This window comes from Myotis davidii, unplaced genomic scaffold (assembly GCF_000327345.1).
Source record: "Myotis davidii unplaced genomic scaffold, ASM32734v1 scaffold925, whole genome shotgun sequence".
Classification (NCBI taxonomy): Eukaryota; Metazoa; Chordata; class Mammalia; order Chiroptera; family Vespertilionidae; genus Myotis; species Myotis davidii.
This window is the reverse complement of record NW_006296531.1, coordinates 327,799-349,188: the sequence shown is the minus strand read 5'-3', so window position 1 is coordinate 349,188 and position 21,390 is coordinate 327,799. Positions and strand designations below refer to the sequence as shown.

The window sequence follows — 21,390 nt, the reverse complement described above, 5'->3', positions numbered from 1 at the left end:
CCAGGGTTTCCCCCACAGCCCCAGCTGGCGTGGCCAGGCCCCAAGTGTAGGATGGGGCTTCCCCTACGAGGGCCGGTGGCAGCCAGAACTGATACAGCCCCCCTGGTCCGGGGCCAGGACGACAGGTAACTGTGAGCTGGGATATGGCTAGGAATACCTGTGGGAGTCCCTGAGGAGAGTGACATTTGGGAGGAAGGCCAGGGAGCTAGGACCTGGGTTCGTGGGGGGTTGGGTAGCTGGAAGGCTGACACGCCGAGGGTTTCTTGGAGAAGCTGGGAGCTAATGTCTGGGTCCCCCCAGCAGCTCTAACCACCTCTTGTGTCTCTGTCCTCCAGCTGAGGAGGGTGGGAGTATCTGAAGCCATGACTGGTGCCTCAGTGAAAGTGGCAGTGAGGGTTCGGCCCTTCAATGCCCGTGAGACCAGCCAGGATGCCAAGTGTGTGGTCAGCATGCAGGGCAGCACCACCTGTGAGTGAGTCCCAGGAGCCTGGCAGGGGACGGGCGGGGTGGGCCAGGCCCACCACGCAGGCTAGTCCTGCTGGGCTGAACCCCGGAGAAGGGCTGTTCCCAGCACAGAGCAGGTGCTAGTTGTAAGGGTGGGGGTTGGGACGGGCTGGCCTTTCCGTGCTCCCAGTCCCTGGGAGGGGGAATGCTGGCCTGGAGCCCTCCATTGCCCAATCCAAGGAGGCAGTCTGGTGGGGGCGGGTCCTAGGAGGCCAAAATTAGCTGTGGTGCGGGAGGGGGTGGGGAGTATTAAAGGGGAGAGATGAACTAGGACAGAGGAGGGAGTACTAGGATGCCTGCATTCAGGGGCTGGTGGGCAGTGGGCAGAGGTCGGGAATACCTGACCTTGGCCTTCCTTTGCCCTCTGCTGCCCCCTCAGCCATCATCAATCCGAAACAAAGCAAGGATGGCCCCAAAAGCTTCACCTTTGACTACTCCTACTGGTCACACACTTCGGTAAGGTTGTTGGGCTGGGGAAGAGCTAAGCAACGAGGGACAGGGGATTTAGGTCCTGGGCGGGGGCATTGCAGGGGAATAGCACCTGTGGGGGGTTGGTGGGATGGGGTGAGTAGGACACGGGTTGTGACTGGGAGCAGGAAATTGAATAGGACCCCATGGATGATTAGGATGTGATGGGGGTGGGAAGCGCACAGGACCTTTGGGCAGTCTCTGACAATGGGGGCAAGCCTCCCGGGACTATGACACTAAGGACAAAGCCATGTAGGGCTCATGCTGTCTTTCTCTGCTCCATTTCCACCCAGGCTGAGGACCCCCAGTTTGCATCTCAGCAACAGGTGTATCGGGACATTGGAGAAGAGATGCTGCTCCACGCCTTTGAAGGCTACAACGTGTGCATCTTTGCCTATGGGCAGACCGGGGCCGGGAAATCCTACACCATGATGGGGCGGCAGGAGCCAGGGCAGCAGGGCATTGTGCCCCAGGTACTTGCCGGGACCTGGCAGGGCCGCCGGGGCGGAAGCATCTTCAGCTGTCCCGAAGGGGTCTAAGGGTGATGGAGCAGAGAGCTGGCTCTCTGAGGCCCTTAGTGACAGGGAATGTGATGGTGGGTAGGGGTTGGCTGCAGCCTGGACATCCAGGACCCTCCAGAAGCAACAAGGCTCCGTAAGGAGAGCCAAAGCTATGGTATCAGAGAGCCCTGCTTTGAACCCTGGTTCTGCCACTTACATTTCCCTTGTCTCATAGCCGCTGTGAGTATAACTACCCTGTATTCTGGGGTACCGTAGTTAGCGTGATGAGTGTACAAGAAGCCAGCTGAGGATAACTGATAGATGCTCGTAATTCTCCCTGGCTCTGCGGTGCAGTGGCCTTGCACACAGGCTCTGGAGTTAGGATGCCTCGGTTTGCTAGCTGTGACCCCGGGCAAGTGTGAACCCCTCTGAGGTTGCTTTCCCATCTGTAAAATGGGAATGACCCCTCCCTCAGGGTTGAGTTAGGGTTCAACTGGACCACTTAGGACAGGTCCTGGACTGATGCTGGGCGCCGCAGGTGCACTGTGTACAGCAGCTTTTCTGTGTCCTCTCCAGCTCTGTGAAGACCTCTTCTCTCGTGTTAGTAAGAACCAGAGCACTGAGCTCTCCTATTCTGTGGAGGTAAGCCCGGGCCTAGGCGGGCAGGAGGGAGGGCGTGGTGATGCTGGGGAGAGCGGGGGAGAGAGGAGTGGTTAAGACCAAGGGCAGTCTCTGAGGCAGCCAGCCTGAGATTCATGTCCTGCCAGTTACTAACAGTGGCTTTGAGCAAATGATTTTCTCTCTCAGCTGCTGAGTCTGTTCATCTATGAAATGATAATGGCGGGATCCCCGTCCTAGGTTGTTGGGTGGTTCAGTAAGCACATGCGAAGTGCTTAGCACCATGCCTGGTGCCTAGTAAATGCTCAAATCACCAGTTTCATACTCAGTGGAGTATAGGGTGTTCCATAGTATTTTGTTTGCTTGTTATGTTTTTTTTAAAATTGAATTTATTGGGGTGACATTGGTTAATAGAATTATATAGATTTCAGGTGTATGATTCTGTAATATAGGGTGTCCCAAAATTCATGCAAGATTTGAATTTTGCATGAGCATTAGCAACAACAACAAAAAATAAAAGCCTAATTTTACTTGGTTTATTGAATCAGATTCTAATATCTGTTGCCCTTTGATTTCAATCCCTTCAATTTGATAAGCATTACCAAGTACCAATTATGGCCCAGGAGCAGGGACAATGAAGACCAATGAAGACCACGGCTTTGCATATGTGCCAGCAAAGCCGTGGAGGCCATTTACCTGATGTCCTATTCCATACATAACCCTATACTGTATACTTTATGAATCAATAAAATTTTACAATTTTTAATTATAAACCTGTGTTTCCTATCAAAATTACTTCTTGCGCGAATTTTGGGACACCTTATATATCATCAGTACGTTGTGTTGTGTGTTTACCACTGCAAGTCAAGTCTTCCTTCACCATTTATCTCCCCATACGCTCTTCTGCCTCCGCCCACTCCCCTCTACTTCTGGTAATCACCGTACTGTTATTTCTTATCTTCTTCTTCCACTTAGGTGAGCTATATGGAGATCTATTGCGAACGGGTACGCGACCTCTTGAACCCCAAGAGTCGGGGCGCTCTGCGGGTCCGGGAGCACCCCATCCTGGGCCCCTACGTGCAGGACTTGTCTAAATTGGCTGTGACCTCTTACGCAGACATTGCCGATCTCATGGACTGTGGCAATAAGGCGAGGTGAGGTGGGCCGGTGGAGTGGAGGGAAAGGGAGCCAAGCTTAGAACGGTGAGAGGTGGGATCCAGTGACCACTCCCTTTCCCCCAGGACTGTGGCTGCCACCAATATGAATGAGACCAGCAGCCGTTCCCATGCCGTCTTCACCATTGTCTTCACACAGCGTTGCCATGACCAGCTCACTGGGCTGGACTCAGAGAAGGTAGGGACCCCCCTCCCCACTATCCCTACCTAGTAACATGAAATGGCCTTGTGTTCCTCCTCCCTGCCAACGCTGGGTGTGAGTGCCTTCTCCAGGCTTCCAAAGGTCTCTGTCCTTCCCCTCTCAGATCATAGGGTGCAATCTCCCATTTGCTTGTTTGTCCTTCTTACTAGACTTCTCAGGGCAGGGCTTGGATTCCACTGTACCTTGTTCTGGCACACAGTGGGCAAGTAAATACCTATAAACAAGATAAATGCACAAATGGATGAATAACCAGTCCCTTATTATTGTCTCAATAAATTTCATTTCCTCCTGTCCTGTTCCCTCGCCCCTCCTGCATTTCCCCATCCCTTGCCAACAGCCCAATTCCCTTGCTGAGTGTTCTGCTGATTTGCCTGCCCCGCCCTCTGACCCAGTCACCTCTCCCTCTTCCTCTGACCCAGGTCAGTAAGATCAGTTTGGTGGATCTTGCTGGGAGTGAGCGGGCTGACTCCTCAGGAGCCCGGGGCATGCGCCTGAAGGTGAGGAGGCTTAGGAGGGGCGGACAGGGCTAGTGTTGGGGGCTGTGTGCAGTGGTCTCTCATCCTAACTTGGGACTCTGGTTGCAGGGAGGAGGGTGGGGAAGTGGGTTGGAGTGGGAGAGGAGGGCCTCATTCCTCACATTCCTTATCGCTTTTCAGGAAGGTGCCAATATAAATAAGTCCCTGACTACTCTAGGGAAGGTGATCTCTGCCCTTGCGGATATGGTAAGACCTGGGGTGGGAAGAGAAGGGGCTCTGGGTGAGGGGACACCGGGGATGGCCCACCCTGACCCCCTCCCCTCTTCTCTCCCTCAGCAATCAAAGAAGCGGAAGTCGGATTTTATCCCTTACAGGGACTCTGTGCTCACCTGGCTACTCAAGGAGAATTTGGGTGAGGAGTTCCACCTCTCTGTCTTTGCTGACCTTGCCACCATTCTGCTAACCCCCTTGGCACCCTGAGAAGCTTAAGTTCTCCAGTTGTCCGATGGACTCTCCCCTGACCTGGGGAACATCCTTTGAAGATGTCCTGTTGCTGAGATCAAGGCCACACCCTGCCTGCCAAGCCAAGTGCCTCACTAACCTGGCCACTCATGACCCCGCTCTGACCCTACACCCACTGCTGACTTCCTCCTCCTCTTGCTGCTCTCTGTCCCACGGCTGTCTGTCGTCTCCTTGCCCTCACCTCTGCTCCCCCTAGCTACTAGATTTCATGCGTAGCTCCACAATGCTTAGCTTCACCCTACCTTTGACAGTGCCCCGTCAGACCCCTGTCAGGGCACTAAGGCCCCCTGACCCACTATGACTTTCCTTAGGACCTAGCCCAGCTTAAGCTTTCCCCTCCTCTCCATGCATAGGTGGGAACTCACGCACAGCAATGATTGCAGCCCTGAGCCCCGCAGACATCAATTACGAGGAGACTCTCAGCACCCTCAGGTGGGGCTCTGGTGGGGTGGAAACAGCATAAGAAAAGTGCCAGGGGACCTCAGAGGCTGGTAGGTAGTTCAGGACCTTGCCCATGAGACAGAGTTGACCCTCAACTGTGCCCCAGTATTTTAAAACCTGGGAGGGAGAGAGGGAAATAGGCAGCAGGCAGCAGACTAAGGTCACCTGGGTCTGGGCCTCACCAATCCCAATCCTCCTCCTCACCCAGGTATGCTGACCGCACCAAGCAGATCCGCTGCAATGCCATCATCAATGAGGACCCTAATGCCCGGCTGATCCGGGAGCTGCAGGAGGAGGTGGCGCGGCTGCGGGAACTGCTGATGGCTCAGGGGCTCTCAGCCTCTGCTCTGGGAGGTAGGGCTCCAAGGGAGGGGCAGCTCAGGGATCCCCCTTGGCTTGCCTCAACCCTCCTCATTTGCCTTTGCCCAGTCCTGGGGCCAGGGAGGGGCCACTGACCACGAAGCCCTTCATGTCCTCGGTGACATGGTACAGATATGGAGCGGGGACTTACCCTGTCTTGCAAAAGTTCACGTGAAACATAAGCTTAACAACAGTTAATAGTGGGATGGTTTCTAAAGTTTACTGCTTAGCCTCACTGATACAAAACGATGTCCATTCTAGAGGATGTAGAACTGTATGGGCTGCATCAGGTGTTGACTCCGAATCAGTATTTGCGTCCATCCCACTGAGGACAGTCAGGGTCCTGAGGGGCACAGTGGAGGAAATAGGGTGTCCATTCTTGGTAAGAGAAGGATAAGGTAGATGTAAAAAAAAGAAACAAAAACAGTCTAGTCTCTCTTATCCCAGAAGGCAGGATCAGAAACAATGGCCACCTGTAACGGAGGTAGATTTTAGCTCAGCATAGCTGAGAACTTTCTGATAGTGTGAGTCATCTAACAATGGAAGGAACTCACTGCCTTGTTCAGTAATGAGCTTTCCACCCTTAGAGGGGAGCAAGCAGAGACTGGGTGCCCATTTGTTAAGGCTGCAGTAAGAGGCTTCCTGGTTGGTGGAGGTTGACCAGATGTCTTTGGAAGTCCTTATAGACCGGTCCTCTCTGAGGCCTCTACATTTCCAATCAGCTACATCTTTCCTTAGCCTCCTTCTTTGCCTTCTCTCTCCTTCCCAGGCCTGAAGGTGGATGAGGGGAGTCCTGGAGGTGCTCTGCCAGCTATAGCGTCTCCCCCTTCCCCAGCTTCACCCTCATCTCCCCCCACACACAATGGGGAACTGGAGCCATCATTCTCCCCCAATGCTGAGCCCCAGATTGGGCCTGAGGAGGCCATGGAGAGGCTGCAGGTGGGAAGCTGGAGCTGGCCAGGACTGGGGACCTGGGGGCTGATGGGAGTGTAGTTCTCTAAAGCCAGGGTCGAAGAGGAGGAAGGAATCCCAGGAGTGAGGTGGGCCCCACGGTAGGTGCTTGTCCCAGAATGTCCTGATCCCCATCTGCCTCGTGCCCCCAGGAAACAGAGAAGATCATAGCTGAACTGAATGAGACCTGGGAAGAGAAACTACGCAAGACGGAAGCCCTGAGGATGGAGAGGTATGAGGGAAGGGGGGACAGCTGGAGCCTTGGAAGACTGGGGGATGGGGAGGGAAGGTCAGATTCTTTAGGGGAGCAGTTCATGGGTAGCGATGATAAGACTAACATTTGTTTCTTGGCCTGCAGAGAAGCATTGCTGGCTGAGATGGGGGTGGCTGTCCGGGAGGACGGGGGAACCGTGGGTGTCTTCTCTCCAAAGAAGGTGAGTGAGTGGTTGGGTGAAGAGGCCTAGGAGACCCTGGATGCTTAGAGAAGAGGGTTGGGGGTGGGAGAGTGATAAGTTCTAACTCTGATCTCCGAGTCTCTGAATTGTCCCCCCATCATCTCTGTCCCCACTCCTGCATCTTCTCTCTGTGTTGTCTGTCCATCCCTGCCTTCTCTCTCCCTCCATCTGACAGTTAGCCAAAGAGGCAGGTACTCAGTAAGTGCCTGTGGCCAGGGACTATAGGGACCCAGAAGGGTGACAGGGCCCCTGCCCTTAGGGGGATTCAAGAGCTGCTTAGAATCTAGGTATTTACAAACATAACCTCACGTGTGTATGTGAATTCATGCCTGGAATTTATCTCAGTAAGAAACTGGTTACAGTGGTTGCCCCAGGAATGAGGGAGAGGACCTGGGAGGTTGGAGGTTGGTTGGGTAGAGACTTATTCACAGTATACCATTTTGTATCATTTGACTTCTGTACTCTGTACATATGGTATCTACTCAAAAAATAAGCTAAAATACATTTCAAAAAGGATAACTTGGAAACAGATAAGAAATAAGCACCAAACTGTATGATGATGATTGCAGAAGCAGTGAGAGGCGTAAAGATGGTAGCATCAGTACAGCCTGTAGATGAATGGAAACTGGTTTCCTGGAGAAGGTGGTTTGGAAAATGGAGCGTGAACGAAGGTCAGGATTTGGGAGTAGTGAAGAGCAGAGAGTACATTAGGCTAAGGAAACACAGGTGTCAGTGGGTGGGGTGCGTGTGTCATGTGCCTGGTGTATAGTGGGTAGCGGGTGCTCAGTACATCTTTGCTGAGAGGAAGGAAGGAAGGAAACAGGGTAGGAGTGATCAGGCTCAGCTGGAGACACCAGTAAAGCCTAGGAACGGACCAATCAGAATGGACGCTAGCCATAGACAGCTGGCACAGCTGTATGGGTCAGGCATACTGATGAAGGGATGACGTGGAGGCCAGCTGGAGTAAGTCAGGAATTCCCAGTCCCTTGGAGAGCTAGCCACATCTGTTTGGTCCACTTTACGAAGGAAAATAGGATCAGGACCCAAGTCAGATACAGTGCTGATGCAGACAGGGTCACGGGGACTGCCTAGAAGAGGTGGTGGGTTGTTGGAAGAAGGCCCTCCTGGTTTCATAAGATCGGGGCCGTCTGGGAGGCTGAGCAAGCAGGGAGCATTGGACAGGGATCTGAAAAGAAAGGGGTGTGCTTTGCATGGCCTACGGCACAGTGAGGGAGTGAGGGAGTAAGAGAGCTGTGGGTGGATGATGGAGGGTGGCAGGCTGGACTGAGGGACCTGGTCCAGGGGTGAGTACCCAGGGCTTGGGATCCTCCTGAGGTCTGCATCTGGGGGAGGAGCTACATATGGCTCTCAGGATAGCTTGCAGCCACCTTGAGGTACTGGTACCTGAGGCGCTAGCACCACAGTTGCGGGGTTAGAGGAAAAATAGAAGTGGGTGAAAGGTAGATGTGGTGGGCGTTTCTTCCCTGGAGGGCTTCCATTGCACAGGGAAGCCACCTTCTGAAGCCCAGGGACCAACAGGGATGTGTTGTTTTTTGTTTGTAATTATTCTTATAAAGGTGATGTATACCAGAGAGAACCCTCACGTAGTCCTTTTCCTTCCCACCGTCAGGTTCCCCTCCCAGAGGCAAGCCCTCTTACCAGGTCCTGGCGTGTTCTGGAGGTAGCCAGTGCACACACAAGTGTGTTATGTATAATTAGACGCAGGTGTGTGTGCATGCAGGCACGAGTGCCTACATACATGACCTCTTTCTGGAATAGTAGTGGTTGAGTACTTTATACTTTATTTTTTCATATAACATTGAAATTCTGTCTGTTCTTTTTTGTGGTGTCAGAATATTCTACTGCTGATGGTCATTTAGGTTGTATCCCATTTTTAATATTATAAATAATATTACAACGGTTGGTCTTAAATAGGTCTGCTATCTGTAGAAAAAAATTCCTAGACGTGGAGACTTGGGTCAAATAGTAGCTATGTTTTCACATATTTCAATCTATTTTGCCAAAGTGCACTCCAAAGATAATAACCATGTCACTTTATACTCCCGGAAGCAACATCCTCACCCTCTTCTAATTTTTGACCTTTGCCAATCTGGTAAAATGGTGTTTTACTTTTGCATTTTCTCAAGGTGGTAAGGATAAACATATTTTCATATGTTTAAAAGACATCTATGTTTCAGGAGGGGGAGCTGTTAGACTACAGATGGGGAGATGGGTTTGGTGGCTCTAGCCTGGGAATGGTGGGTGGGGAAATGTGGTCCTAGGGGAGAGGCTGTAGTTTGTCTTGGAGAGGGCCAAGAGACTTAGGGAAAGGTCCCTCTTTCTGGGACCCCCCACCACCAGGCCAGCTTAACTAGGTGATTTTTAAACCTGGCTTGGTGCTGCTTTCACAGGGGTGGGAGTGGGTAAGGGTGATGGGGGGAGGACCAAACTCTGGGTCCCCCACCCCCAGCCTCATCCTGAGTGGCTCCCTGCTTATCTGCCTGACATATTAGGCTTCTAGGTAAGGTTTCATTTGAACAAAGGGCTCCAGGGCTGAACAAAGATTGAAAAGCACTGTCCTCAATCATGTCCCCTCTCCCAAGGGATGGATCACTTTCTGCTCTCAGAGCCCATCAGTGTTTGGCGTTCCTGACACTACAGTGTTGGGAGGGGCGTGAGAGTCCCTTGGGAGAAGAGGAAGTGTGGCAGCAGTGAATTGTTGGGGTGCCTGGGTAGAGGGGCAGACACATGGATACATGGTATATCCACCATGGATCACCATTCAGGGCGTCCCCAAAGAAATATGGGGCCCGACTCTTGGCTCTTTTCCCCTACACAGTGTGCTTTCATGCCTCCATGCTGTGCTCACACTCCTCTTTTACCTGGAGCGCTCTCCATTCTGCACGTCCACATCCTCGTCCTCAAAGATCGGGTCCCATGCTGCCTTTCCACAAGGTCCTCTGGAACCTCCTCTGAGTTCCTGCAGTTCTTCACTTTATTCATCTTTGCACCTACCCTCCCCCCAGCCCCGGATATGGTGGCACTCACCTCCTGGGAACAAATGAGTGAATGAATTACTAAGTGAAGATGTGAAAAGATCAGAAACTCTACTGTGAGGCCTCCCTTTCCCACTTGTAACGTTGCCAAGTCTTATCTCCCCAAGTTGACCGATTTCCTTGCTGACAGGACAGCAGCATTGGGGGTGGCTTCATCGCTGTGTCCCTCCTAGCACTTCACAGGGTCTTCAGAAAGTAAGTTCTTGTAGAAAGGAGGCAGAGGATCTTGTCTTCAGTTGGCAGGCAGGGGAGAGCTTCGTAGAGGGAGTGGCATTGAGACAGACTGAGGGAAGTGAATGACTAGGACAGGTGGGGATAGGGGTGGGGCTGGGAACATGGGGAGGAGCTCCCATGCATGTTTAGGGACGAAGGAGGTCTTCTGGAATAAGTGTTCAGCAGTCCCCCTGGGTGGGAACACAGGAGAGAGGGACCCCAGGAAGGGGCTGGGATAGGAGGGCTGGGACCCTGATGTGGATGAGGCCCACAGATGCCAGCGTAAAAAGCAGGCTTAGCCCTGGCTGGTTTGGTTCAGTGGATAGAGCATTGGCCTGTGGACTGAAGGGTCCTGGGTTTAATTCTGGTCAAGGACACATGCCCTAGTTGCTGATTGATCCCCAGTAGGGGGTGTGCAGGAGGCAGCCCATCAATGATTCTCTCTCATCATTTATGTTTCTAGCTCTCTCCTCCCTTCCTCCCTGAAATCAATATATATATATATTTATTTTAAAAAGCAAGCTTAAGTCCGGTGGGCATGGGGTGCCAGCTGGGGTGGTCTGAGTGGAGAGGCATGACTTGGTCATGATGCAGTATGAGCAGGAATACTGGGAGACCCCTGGAGACGGCAAGTCAGGCCTGCGGCAGGGTAGACCGAGACAGCAGATAGTAGGGAGGGAGACCTCCCTAGGATGGCAGCAGTGGCATGAGGGGGTGTAGAGGGAAAAAGGCTTATGTACTGTGCTTTCCAGAGTTACATGCCTGGGGAGAGTGGGGTGTTGCTAGAGAACCAAGTCAGGAAAGGGTGCTTTGCGGGAAGGGAATGGGCTGAGTTTTCGATGTGGAGCAACATAATGATCAGCCCGTTAGATGGGGGCTCGACAGGGACAGCACCAGGCAGCTGCTGTGTGACCTTGGCCCCAGGTGAAGCAGGGCTGGGAATGGGCAGTGGCCAGGGAAGATTGGGGAGTCTGCTGGGAAAAGGGGTTTGTTTGTCTTATATGCTTTTGAATTGAACTGACACTGTTTGTTTTTTTAATCCTCACCTGAGGATGTTTTTCCATTGCTTTTAGATAGAATGGAAGGGAAGGGGAGGTGAGGGGACATTGATGAGAGAGACTGCAACTGAGGTACGTGCCCTTAACTGGGAATTGAATCCCAGACCTTTTGGTGTGTGTGCCGATGCTCTAACTACTGAGCAACCCGGCTCGGGCTTGAACTGCCACTTTTTATTTTTAAATTATGATTGTAAGTAAAAGTAATCCATGCTCCTAAGAAATTGAAGCTGTAATAAAAGGTGGGAAGTACCAGTCCTCTCACCTAGTCCCCTCTTGTACTCTCCAGAAGTGGCAAGATACGTTTTGAAGGAAGAAATGAGACCTGGGGACAGGGAATACAGGGAGAGCAGAGGCGAGGGCAGGTGGACTCTAGGCTTCAAGGAGATGGGTGGGTCGAGGTGTCTCTGAAGAAATGGGGCCTTAGGAAGGGTTGCTGACCTGGGAAGGGGTAGATGGTGGGGGCTATTTTAGGCCCCTTATGTATGAGGAGAGGGTGGGTTAGGCTGTTCTGAAAGTGATTGGAGTGGGAGTAAGGAGAGGGCAGAGTTCTCCGAGTGAGGGAGGAGCAGCAGGCTCAGTGCTGGAACCAGGAGGGATGTCCGCTGGAGCTCCTTTCCTCTCCTGCGGCACCCCCTGGCTGGCTCTCAGGATCCCTTCCCTGACCCCCGTTTTCCCACAGACGCCCCACCTGGTGAACCTGAATGAAGACCCCCTGATGTCAGAATGTCTGCTCTACCACATTAAAGATGGCATCACCAGGTAGTGTTTAATCAGTGCCTGGGGGGCAGCCTCTCCTTTTGGGGTGTGATTTGCAGAGGGACGGCCACACTAGTGACTCCCTTTCCTGGTGACCTTGCTGGAAGCACCCCAGACGTCAGGACGGCTGGCTCCACAGCTCTGCCCACTTTCTAGGCTTCCTGAGAAGTGGCTGAGCCTGGCTGCGAAGCAGCTGTCCTGCCTCACCCACCACTTCGGTTTGGCTGGGACGCCTCCTGGGACCAAACTGACCCAGTGCTTTGGGGGTAGCTCCTGACTGCTTGGAGCACAGGCGGGAGTTGGAATCCAGACCACCGCATTTTTAGCCCTTAGCACCACTGCCTGGCCTCCCTTGATGGGACCCTCCCTGTGGGGTAGAGGGAATCCTGGTCCCAGGCCCTCGTTGTTTAGGGGCAGTGCCTGTGCTGCAGGTGGCTGCATGGCTAATGCTAATCTCTGGGGCTCCGTGCCTCTGAGGTCACCTCTTAGAGTTAACGAGGTGAGGGGGCCCCTTTCTGTCTCACCACAGGCATTTACTAGCTGTCCATGGTAGGCAGTGAGCTCTCAGGGTGACCAGCTCTAAGGATGATGGGAGGCCCATCCCCTCCAGGTTCCCTTTTCTCTTCTACTGTGAGTCAGACAGATCTGGGTTCAAATCCCGGACTCACCCCTCCTGGGCTGCATGACCTTGGGCCAGTTACTTTACCTTCTGAGCTTCAGCATCCTCATCTGTGACGTAGAAATAATTACACTTGGCTTATAGAGGGGGAAGAGCTGGCATTCAGAAGGGGCTTGGTGAATGTCCGACACCTGCTTAGGAAATGTTGGCCATTGCTTTCCCAGGGTCGGCCAGGTAGATGTGGACATCAAGCTCACCGGGAAGTTCATTCGGGAGCAGCACTGTGTGTTCCGGAGCATCCCTCAGCCGGACGGAGAAGGTAATGGCTGAGGGAGCGAGTGGAGTGGCCAGACAAGGAGGGGGACAGGGCCCATGTTTCACACTCTGAATTGGGCACTGGATGTGCAGCCATGTAAGAGGGCACGTGTCCTCGCCCTCACAGGGGCTTTGAGCTCCCGGTAAGCATTAGGGAAGTCAAGGGCCCGGCTGTCTGCACGCACCCCGAGTGCTGCAAGGGGCAGGGCGTGGCGAGGGTCTTGAGGCAGAAGCAGAGCACTGGCATTTTGGTGAAGAGGTCGTCTGCCTTCTTTCTTGACTTTTTTATCCTAAAACAGCATCCTGGTCATTTTTTTATGGAAAATTATATTTGTTCCAGCGGGCTATCTGAATTTATCTCTGGAAGATGTGTATATCTATCCAGCTATGACTGCAATGGTTTCAGGGAGTTAATTGGCCCATGTATCCCTTTGATTTCAAAACTTTCAGAGATTTTTTTTGCCTCTCTATGGCCATAGCTGCAAAAGCTTTTAAGAATCACAAGCCCAAAGGGTGAAGGTAGTAGCCTGTCTGACGTAGACAAAACAGTGCTCCTGAGGTTCAGGGTGTATTTTGAGGTCACCATTTTGTTCTTGATCAGTCATTTAAAAAAAAAAAAGCAATGATTTGTGTTCAGTTAGGCCCAAGTGAAGTTGAGCTGTAGGAAATGTGCTGGGCAGGGTGGCAGATGTTACACATGAGCTCTTCATCACCTTGAACTCGTATCTTGTGTCTCACAGATCTGGAAGGAATGCCTAGTCTGATGCTTTTGAAGGCACAGGGAGATGGGACAAGCAATGTCAGCACGTTTTTAAAAATAAGAAAAGACACTGTTGTGTGGCTTGCAGTTCAGGTTTAAGACATGCCCATTGGGCTGCAGTTGGTTCAGGGTCAGCAGGTTATTATTTTTATTTTTTAAATTGAACTTATTGGGTCACATTGGTTAATAAAATTACATAGGTTTCAGGTATACAGTTCCACAGTGCATCATCTGTACATTGTACTGTGTGTTCACCACCCCAAGTCAAGTTGGGTCAGCAGATTCATGCCATCGTTCTGGTCTGGTGCCGGTCCCCAGTGGCAGCATATGCTTCCAGCGCTGTGGGCTAAAAGCTGTTGAATCAGTCCAGCCCACTGAGTTATTGCTGAGTTCCTGTTCTGAGATTCCCAGGCATGCGGAGTGAGCCCGCCCTCAGGAGCTCAGAGTGTGTTTTGAGAGATGACAGGTGAAAAACCATTAGTTACATCAGTAAAAGCAGCTGATGAATCTGTGCCCCAAACATCGGGGACCCTAAAGGTTCCATCCATTTGTGCCTCTGTTCGTACAGCAGATTGAACACTTGACCAAAGACAGGCAGAGGAGGTGGGTGCAAACCTAGAAGAATAGTTATCCCTGACCATCTACTGCGTGACTTTGCTTTTTCTCATGCAGCTCCTGTGAGGGAACTGAGACCCAGGGTTAGGGAATTTGCCCAAGACCAATATGGCTAGAAGAAAGCAGAACTAGTTTTGAATATAGCGTGGCAGGCTCCGGGGCTGTGCTGTGAGCTCTGCTCTGGGCTGCCTTAGTACGGATTGCTGGATTGCTGTGAGTTCATGGACATGGAGAAGACTGTCCTGGCCAGTTGTGGCAAAATCCTCTCCTTGCCCGAACCCATTTTTCTCTGTTACACCTATCCTCCTGACTTGAGATTACCTCCTGACTTATTCCTTTGCCGTCTGTCTTACCACCTGGAAGTGAGCTCTGTAAGAGCAGGGATTTGGGGTTTTATTTCTACTGCATTTCCATGACCTCAGATAGTGCCTGGCAGATAGTAGGGATGCAGTATGTGTGTGGAAGGGTGATTGAATTTTGGGGCATGACAGGGAATAAGGGTGGGCATAGACTGGTACCCATTACAGGCACACCATCCTCTCCTTTGCTGCCTTCTTTCATTGTTGTTCTGAGGCATATGGTGATGCCGTTTTCTCTGTCTTTTTTTTTTCTTCTCCATCATTTCTTCCCCTTGAAATTTAAGGGTCTTGTCAAGCATCGGCTCAGAAATTGCTGCTTTCCCATACTCGTTTCTAGTCCTCTTGTCTAAGCTGAGTTCCTCTGCTTTCTTTGACTCCCACAGTATCAGTGGTCCCATCTCTGCCTTATCTTACAATTCACTCCAGTTTCTCTACTACTTCCGGCATAAATAATAACTCGAATTTGCATATCACTTTATTTGGGCTTTCAACCACTCTGAGCTAACATCTGTGAGCTCACAGATGGGAGGTCTTTGATGATCACATTTTATAGCTCACAGGAGTTGGATGACTTGCTCAGTGTCCCTCAGCTCAAGAGTTGCAGAGCCTGGATTTGTGGGATACAGGGCTCTCTGTGACAACAGAAAGACAGGAAGCTGCCTCAGGCATCTTTGTGTCTCGGCAAGCAGTGGGCTTAGTGATTTGTTCAGAGGAGCATCTCGATAAGTGTTTGGGTTGGGTTGACTTAACCTTGTCCTGTGAAGACAGTGATCTGTTGGTTGGCTGTGGCTTGAGGAGATTAGTCCGGTAGTGTTTTGTAAGATGCATCAGACAGGAGTGGGCTAGGGGCCTTCTGGAGGAATCCAGGCCTACCCCGGGATAATGCTAGTTGGAAAGGAAGGGATGGACATCTGGAAGGCAGGAATGACAAGCCCCGATGACCATTTGGCTGGGAATTACTGGTTTGCTAAGCTGCTGTGGGGAGGATGGTGGTGGGTGAGTACAGAGCTCCTGCAGAGGCTCCTGGGAATTCCAGCTGGGGCGCTAACCCTCCTTCTGCTCTTCCTTTCCCTTGCTGCCTGCCACCAGAGGGGCCATGACACCCCTAACAGGTACTGCGGGGGTGGGACTGGGGATGCATGTGTTTTGGGGGGTAATGCAAGATGGGAGTATGACCACAACCCTCCTGACCCCAGGGTCTAATCGCTTCCTTTCCTTTCTCCCTCAGTGGTGGTCACCCTGGAGCCTTGTGAAGGAGCCGAGACGTATGTCAATGGGAAACTTGTGACTGAGCCACTGGTGCTGAAGTCAGGTAGAGGAAGTGTTCAGAGGGAGGGTGCTGGGCATGCTGTGCAGAGGAAGTGCGAGGGCCGCGCTTCCTGGTGAACCTTAGGCAGCACCCAGAGAGAACTAGGGAGCAGCGTGGGGTGTGACGAAGGGCCTGGGAAGTGAAGATCAAGGAGTCAGGTTTTGGTTTCTCTTGCTGCCCAGGCAAACAGGAACAGGAGGCCCAACTCCCCCAGGCGGTGGTTCCTGGTGCCAGCCGGAGGAGCCTGGGCTTAGACCACCCTCAGGCTTGGCATGATGAGAGAGCTGGTGTCAGGGCCCTGGGGACTTGTGGGCAAGACCTTGCACGTCTTGGGCACGGGGATGAGTTTGCTGCCATGGGGAAGCGAGTCCACTTTCCCCTCCTCCCATCTCCAGGGAATAGGATTGTGATGGGCAAGAACCACGTTTTCCGCTTCAATCACCCGGAGCAGGCACGGCTGGAACGGGAGCGAGGGGTCCCCCCACCCCCAGGACCACCCTCTGAGCCCGTGGACTGGAACTTTGCCCAGAAGGAGCTGCTGGAGCAGCAAGGCATTGACATCAAGCTGGAGATGGAGAAGAGGTGCGAGGAGGGGGTGCTCCAAGCCCCGGGCCCTCTAGGCTGTTCCTCCAGGCCCCCAGCATCTTGCTGTTGGACACCCATTGAGGTGGCTCCAGAATCTCACAAAGCCTTCCTCTCTCTTCCCCACCCCAGGCTGCAGGACCTGGAGAATCAGTACCGGAAAGAGAAGGAAGAGGCTGACCTTCTGCTGGAGCAGCAGCGACTGGTGAGGAGTTGGCAGGCGTGTGGGGTGCAGGGGCAGGAGACAGGCTGGCAGCGCTGCAGCCTGGCTCCGCTCTTGGTGCACACTGTGAGCCAGAGTGAGGAGTGGGCATGGAGACGGGTGGGGGTGGTGTCTAGGAGGAGACGGTTGTGAGAGAAATGTGACCCGCAGGACACTGTGTGCAGGGAACTGGAGTTCCTCCCAGGGCTTCCCAGACTCCAGTCTATCCTGCGGCACCTACCTCTCCTATTATTCATTTAAGATTGTTCTTCACTTGTACTTTTAAATCGTTTTTTATTTTTTTATTTTTTATTGATTTCAGAGAGGAAGGGAGAGGGAGAGAGAGATAGAAACATCAGTGATGAGAGGGAATCATTGGCTGCCTCCTGCATGCCCCCTACTGGGGATTGTGCCCACCACCTGGGCATATGCCCTTGACCAGAATCGAACCCAGGACCCTTCAGTTTGCAGGCGGACGCTCTATCCATAGAGCCAAACCGGCTAGGGTGACTTTTAATCTTTAACCTCATCCTCAGCAACAATACATGTGCAAGAAATCTAGACGATATAGCTTTGCTTTGCTTATTGGTCACTTTCTGGGCCAGCCACTGTTGCCACACTTGGTGTACATTAACCCTCAAGCTACCTGTGAGGGAGATAGTGGTATCATTTCTGTTGCCTGGATGAGCAGAGGTTAAGCAGCCCACCTAAGGGTGTGCGGTTCTGATGGGTGTTTCCAGTGTTGTTGGGACTCAAGGGTTTTGGGATGTCCTTAGCCTCCTCCCCATTTGTTCTCTCTCTGGCCCCACCCAGTACGCGGACTCTGACAGTGGGGATGACTCTGACAAGCGCTCCTGTGAAGAGAGCTGGAGGCTCATCTCCTCTTTGAGGGAGCAGCTGCCACCCACCACAGTCCAGACCATCGTCAAGCGCTGTGGCCTGCCCAGCAGCGGCAAGCGCCGGGCCCCACGCAGGGTGTATCAGATCCCGCAGCGTCGGCGGCTGCAGGGCAAAGACCCCCGCTGGGCCACCATGGCTGATCTGAAGATGCAGGCAGTAAAGGAGATCTGCTATGAAGTGGCCCTGGCTGACTTCCGCCACGGGCGGGCCGAGATCGAGGCCCTGGCCGCCCTCAAGATGCGGGAGCTGTGTCGTACCTATGGCAAGCCGGAGGGTCCTGGGGATGCCTGGAAGGCCGTGGCCCGGGATGTCTGGGACACAGTGGGCGAGGAGGAAGGCAGCGGAGGTGGAGGTGGCGGCTGCGAGGAGGGAGCCCGCGGGGCAGAGGTGGAGGACCTTCGGGCGCACATTGACAAGCTGACCGGGATCCTGCAGGAGGTGAAGCTGCAGAACAGCAGCAAGGACCGGGAGCTGCAGGCCCTGCGGGACCGCATGCTCCGCATGGAGAGGGTCATCCCCCTGACCCAGGTACAGAGGGCCTTGCCCGGCTTTCTCCCTCCTCAGCTGTCCCCTTTCAGAATCTGAACCTCCTCCCAACCTCCTTCCCCGTCTTGCTTTCAGAAATGTCATTCATGTAGAGGAGCTTTTCTCAGTGTAGTTGGTGAATCATGTGCCTCGGTCACTAGGGCACTAACTGAAAATGCAGATTCCTGGGTCCTACCTCAGACCTACTGAATCAGCATCTTTGGGGATGAATCTGCACTTACGACAAGTACCCAGGTGTTTCTGGGCTATAATAAAGTTTCAGGACCACTGAGATACAGCGCACTTTCAGTTACCGCTGGATGAATGTTCACATGTGCGTTCTCATAACCTCCCCTTCACGGGGGACCACTTATTTCGTGGTTGCTGCTGTGCTGAGCACTTTCCTGTGTCACCACATTTAATCTTCACAACAACCCTGCGAAGGAGTGTTATCACTGATCCCTCATTTGCATCTATCCACTCAATAAATAAATACTTGAGTGCTTACTGTGTACCAGGCTCTGTGCTAGCCACTGGGGCTACCCAGCAGACATGGTTGCTGCTCTGCCAGCTTGCCTTCTGATGGAGGCGGCAGGCAGGCATCCACAGCAGCTCGTGGCTACTGAAGGCTTACTTCTCCAACACAGCTCCCTCTCTTGCTCTCTCCACTCCTGCCACTCTGGCTTACTTGCTAGGCGCACTTCTACCTCAAGGCCTTTGCACCTGCTGTTCCGTCTGTCTGGATGCCTTTCCCCATGAAAGTCTCACAGCTTGCCCCTCACTTCCTTCAGGTGTTTCCTGTAAGGGTAACTTCTCAGTAAATCCCTTTCTGGCGATTCACTGCCGCCACCTCACCCAGGCCTCCCATCCCCCTTCCTCGTTCTGTTCTTCTTTATCTCAATATGTATAATTTATATAAAGTATATTGTGTAATGTATGCACATATATATGATATGGGTAATGTATACTAAATAGTTTAAATATATACACTTACATTTAACTTTTTATTGAGCTATAATGTATGTACCATTTTATAGTTTTTCTTATTTGTCAACTGTCTCACCACTGAAATGGTGGCAAGTCTTGTTCTTCCCTTTTTGTTGACTGCCATATCCCCAGGGCACATTATTTATTCATCTCTGTTTGCTGAGTGCCTACTGTGTATCAGGCACTATTCTAAAAACTTTACATTATTTAATTTATTTAATTCTTAAAACAACCCTATGCAGTAGCTGTTATTACTATTGGCCTCATCTTACACATGACGAGACTGAGGCACAGAGGTGACAAGCCGAGTTCCAGGCCACACAGCTGTGAAGGGGCAGACCAGCGCTGAGCTCAGACCCCCTGGCTCCCGGGCCTGTGCTCCTAAACCACTGTTCTAGCTCCCTGTCTCCAAGCCCTTCTGGGGACCCCTGACGTCCAGCCACTCAGGGCCTTCTGACTTCTCCCAAACCCGCTGTGCTCAGGAGACTCGGCTCTTCTCACATTCCCTCTCTTCTCTCCCCTCTTTTCCTCCCAGGATCATGAGGATGAGAATGAAGAAGCCAGTGAGGCCACCTGGGCCACGTCCCCAGGGTCAGAGGTAGTAGAGGAGGAAGCCCCCAATGACCACGGGCCCTCAGCCCGGTCTACTTCGCCGCCCCTGTCAAGCTGGGAGCGGGTGTCACGGCTGATGGAGGAGGACCCTGCCTTTCGTCGTGGCCGCCTTCGCTGGCTCAAGCAGGAGCAGTTGCGGCTGCAAGGACTGCAGGGCTCTGGGGGCCGGGGTGGGGGGCTGCGCAGGCCCCCAGCCCGCTTTGTGCCCCCTCACGACTGTAAGCTGCGCTTCCCCTTCAAGAGCAACCCCCAGCACCGGGAGTCCTGGCCAGGGATGGGGAGCGGGGAGGCCCCAGCGCCACCCCAACCCCCTGAGGAGGTTACTCCTCCAGTGGTCACCCCTGCCCGCAGGCCCCCAAGTCCCCGAAGGTCCCACCGTCCCCGCAGGAATTCCCTGGATGGAGGGGGCCGATCCCGGGGAGGGGGTGCTGCACAGCCTGAACCTCAGCACTTCCAGCCTAAAAAGCACAACTATTATCCCCAGCAGCCCCAACCATACCCGGCCCAACGGCCCCCCGGGCCCCGCTACCCCCCATACACTACTCCCCCGCGAATGAGACGGCAGCGCTCAGCCCCTGACCTCAAAGAGAGCGGGGCAGCCGTGTGAGTCCACGTCACAAACGCTGCTATGGGTGGGCGGGGCTGGGGTGCTGTGTAACCAGTGTTTGACTTTCTTTTCAAGTGGGCGCAATGGGGAGAGAACCTAGAGTGAGGCACGTTCTCTTCCCCAGCCCTTGTCTGTCTGTCTGTGGTGGTTTCTGTTTCCAGGGAGGTGTGGTGGGATCATGAGTCATTCCCCTCCCCTTCTAGGCCTCCTGCTATAAATGGAGGGCCTGTCTGGTTTCTGGTTTGGCTGGGGTCCCATGAGGGTGTGGGACCCTTCAATAAAGGATAGCAAACGGAGCTTGTGGCTGGTGGTCGTTTGGTTATGGTGTCTAATGGAGGTGTAGATCATATAAGGAAGATGCACGCATCTTAAGTGAGCGGCCCCAAGTTTCACAGTCACCACCCGGATCACGAGGTAAGAACAAGTCCACCTTGGTTTCTTGAACGTTCAACATCAGGTGCCTTCTCTTCAGAGTGTACTACCCACTTTAAAAATATGTTCCCTTTTTTCCCATTGTCCTCCCCCAGCCCAGGTATTGCCCCCCGCAACCCCCCATTGTCTTTGTCCATTGGTTATGTTTACATGCATACAAGTTCTTTGGTTGTTCTCTTTCTTCATCCCTGCCCACCCTTCCCTGCCTTTATTTCTCTTTCATGTTTGCTTACCCAGTGCCTCCATCTCTGCCCCCAACCCAGCTGTCATTGTCTGGGACAAAGGAGAGGGAGGTAGAGGAACAGGTCTGTCAGCACCCAGCTGGCTGTTCCTAACTGGAAACCGAGGGGCAAGGAGAGGTTCTGCTTCATGTGATCACTAACTGCTGGCAAGGTCTCCTAAGGAGCCATGGTTTCCCCAGAGCCTGTTCATCTTGGATGTGTTCACCAGAGACTGTTGGTCAGGCCGACTGCACTTCCTATTTTCATCCTGCTTCTGTTTCCTGCCTCGGGGCAGGGTCCACGCAGCATTCCAAGTAGCATTTTGTCTTAAGACTGTTTTCAACATGGATGCTGGCTGCTTGTCATGTTCTGACTTGGAACACGCCCAGGGCAACGTAATGTGGAGGCTTTACAGTTACTCTGTATCCTTGCTCTGCCTTCACCTTGTCAAACCCTAGAACCCCCACTTTTCATCCTGTTCTCACAAAAACATTTCCACCCACTTGGAAATTGAGCTGCCTCTCCGCAGCTTCCTGATGTTAGTGTTGAGGTGCAACCAGCCAGAACCACAGACATTATCCCAATTGCAG

The 21,390-nt window shown here is 52.8% G+C and overlaps 1 protein-coding gene and 1 long non-coding RNA gene across 3 annotated transcripts in view; one reads left to right on the top strand and one right to left on the bottom strand.

Moving 5' to 3' along the window:
* LOC107184391 overlaps nucleotides 1–9,034 on the bottom strand; it is a 9,144-nt gene extending 110 nt beyond the window's left edge. The window contains exons 1-3 of the long non-coding RNA XR_001515221.1: nucleotides 9,021–9,034; nucleotides 2,988–2,993; nucleotides 2,806–2,811 (exon numbers count right to left, since the gene is read on the bottom strand). This is a non-coding gene — a long non-coding RNA (uncharacterized LOC107184391). The remainder of the gene's footprint in view (nucleotides 1–2,805; nucleotides 2,812–2,987; nucleotides 2,994–9,020) is intronic.
* Nucleotides 7–20,157, top strand: KIF1C (kinesin family member 1C). 2 transcript variants are annotated; one of them, XM_006771883.2, is made up of 22 exons: nucleotides 7–125; nucleotides 336–468; nucleotides 884–960; nucleotides 1,266–1,445; nucleotides 2,049–2,114; nucleotides 3,066–3,244; nucleotides 3,332–3,443; nucleotides 3,887–3,964; nucleotides 4,124–4,189; nucleotides 4,280–4,355; nucleotides 4,819–4,897; nucleotides 5,115–5,260; nucleotides 6,036–6,205; nucleotides 6,370–6,449; nucleotides 6,576–6,651; nucleotides 11,679–11,758; nucleotides 12,599–12,693; nucleotides 15,652–15,735; nucleotides 16,128–16,314; nucleotides 16,447–16,519; nucleotides 17,330–17,944; nucleotides 19,464–20,157. In XM_006771883.2, the coding sequence occupies exons 2-22, from the start codon at nucleotides 363–365 to the stop codon at nucleotides 20,145–20,147; spliced, it is 3,309 nt and encodes a 1,102-aa protein (XP_006771946.1). In that variant the 5' UTR covers nucleotides 7–125; nucleotides 336–362; the 3' UTR covers nucleotides 20,148–20,157. The 2 variants fall into 2 exon arrangements, with proteins under 2 accessions (XP_006771946.1, XP_015424717.1); XM_015569231.1 differs by lacking the exon at nucleotides 7–125 and having other exon boundaries at nucleotides 383–472.
* The last annotated feature ends 1,233 nt before the right edge of the window (nucleotides 20,158–21,390 follow it).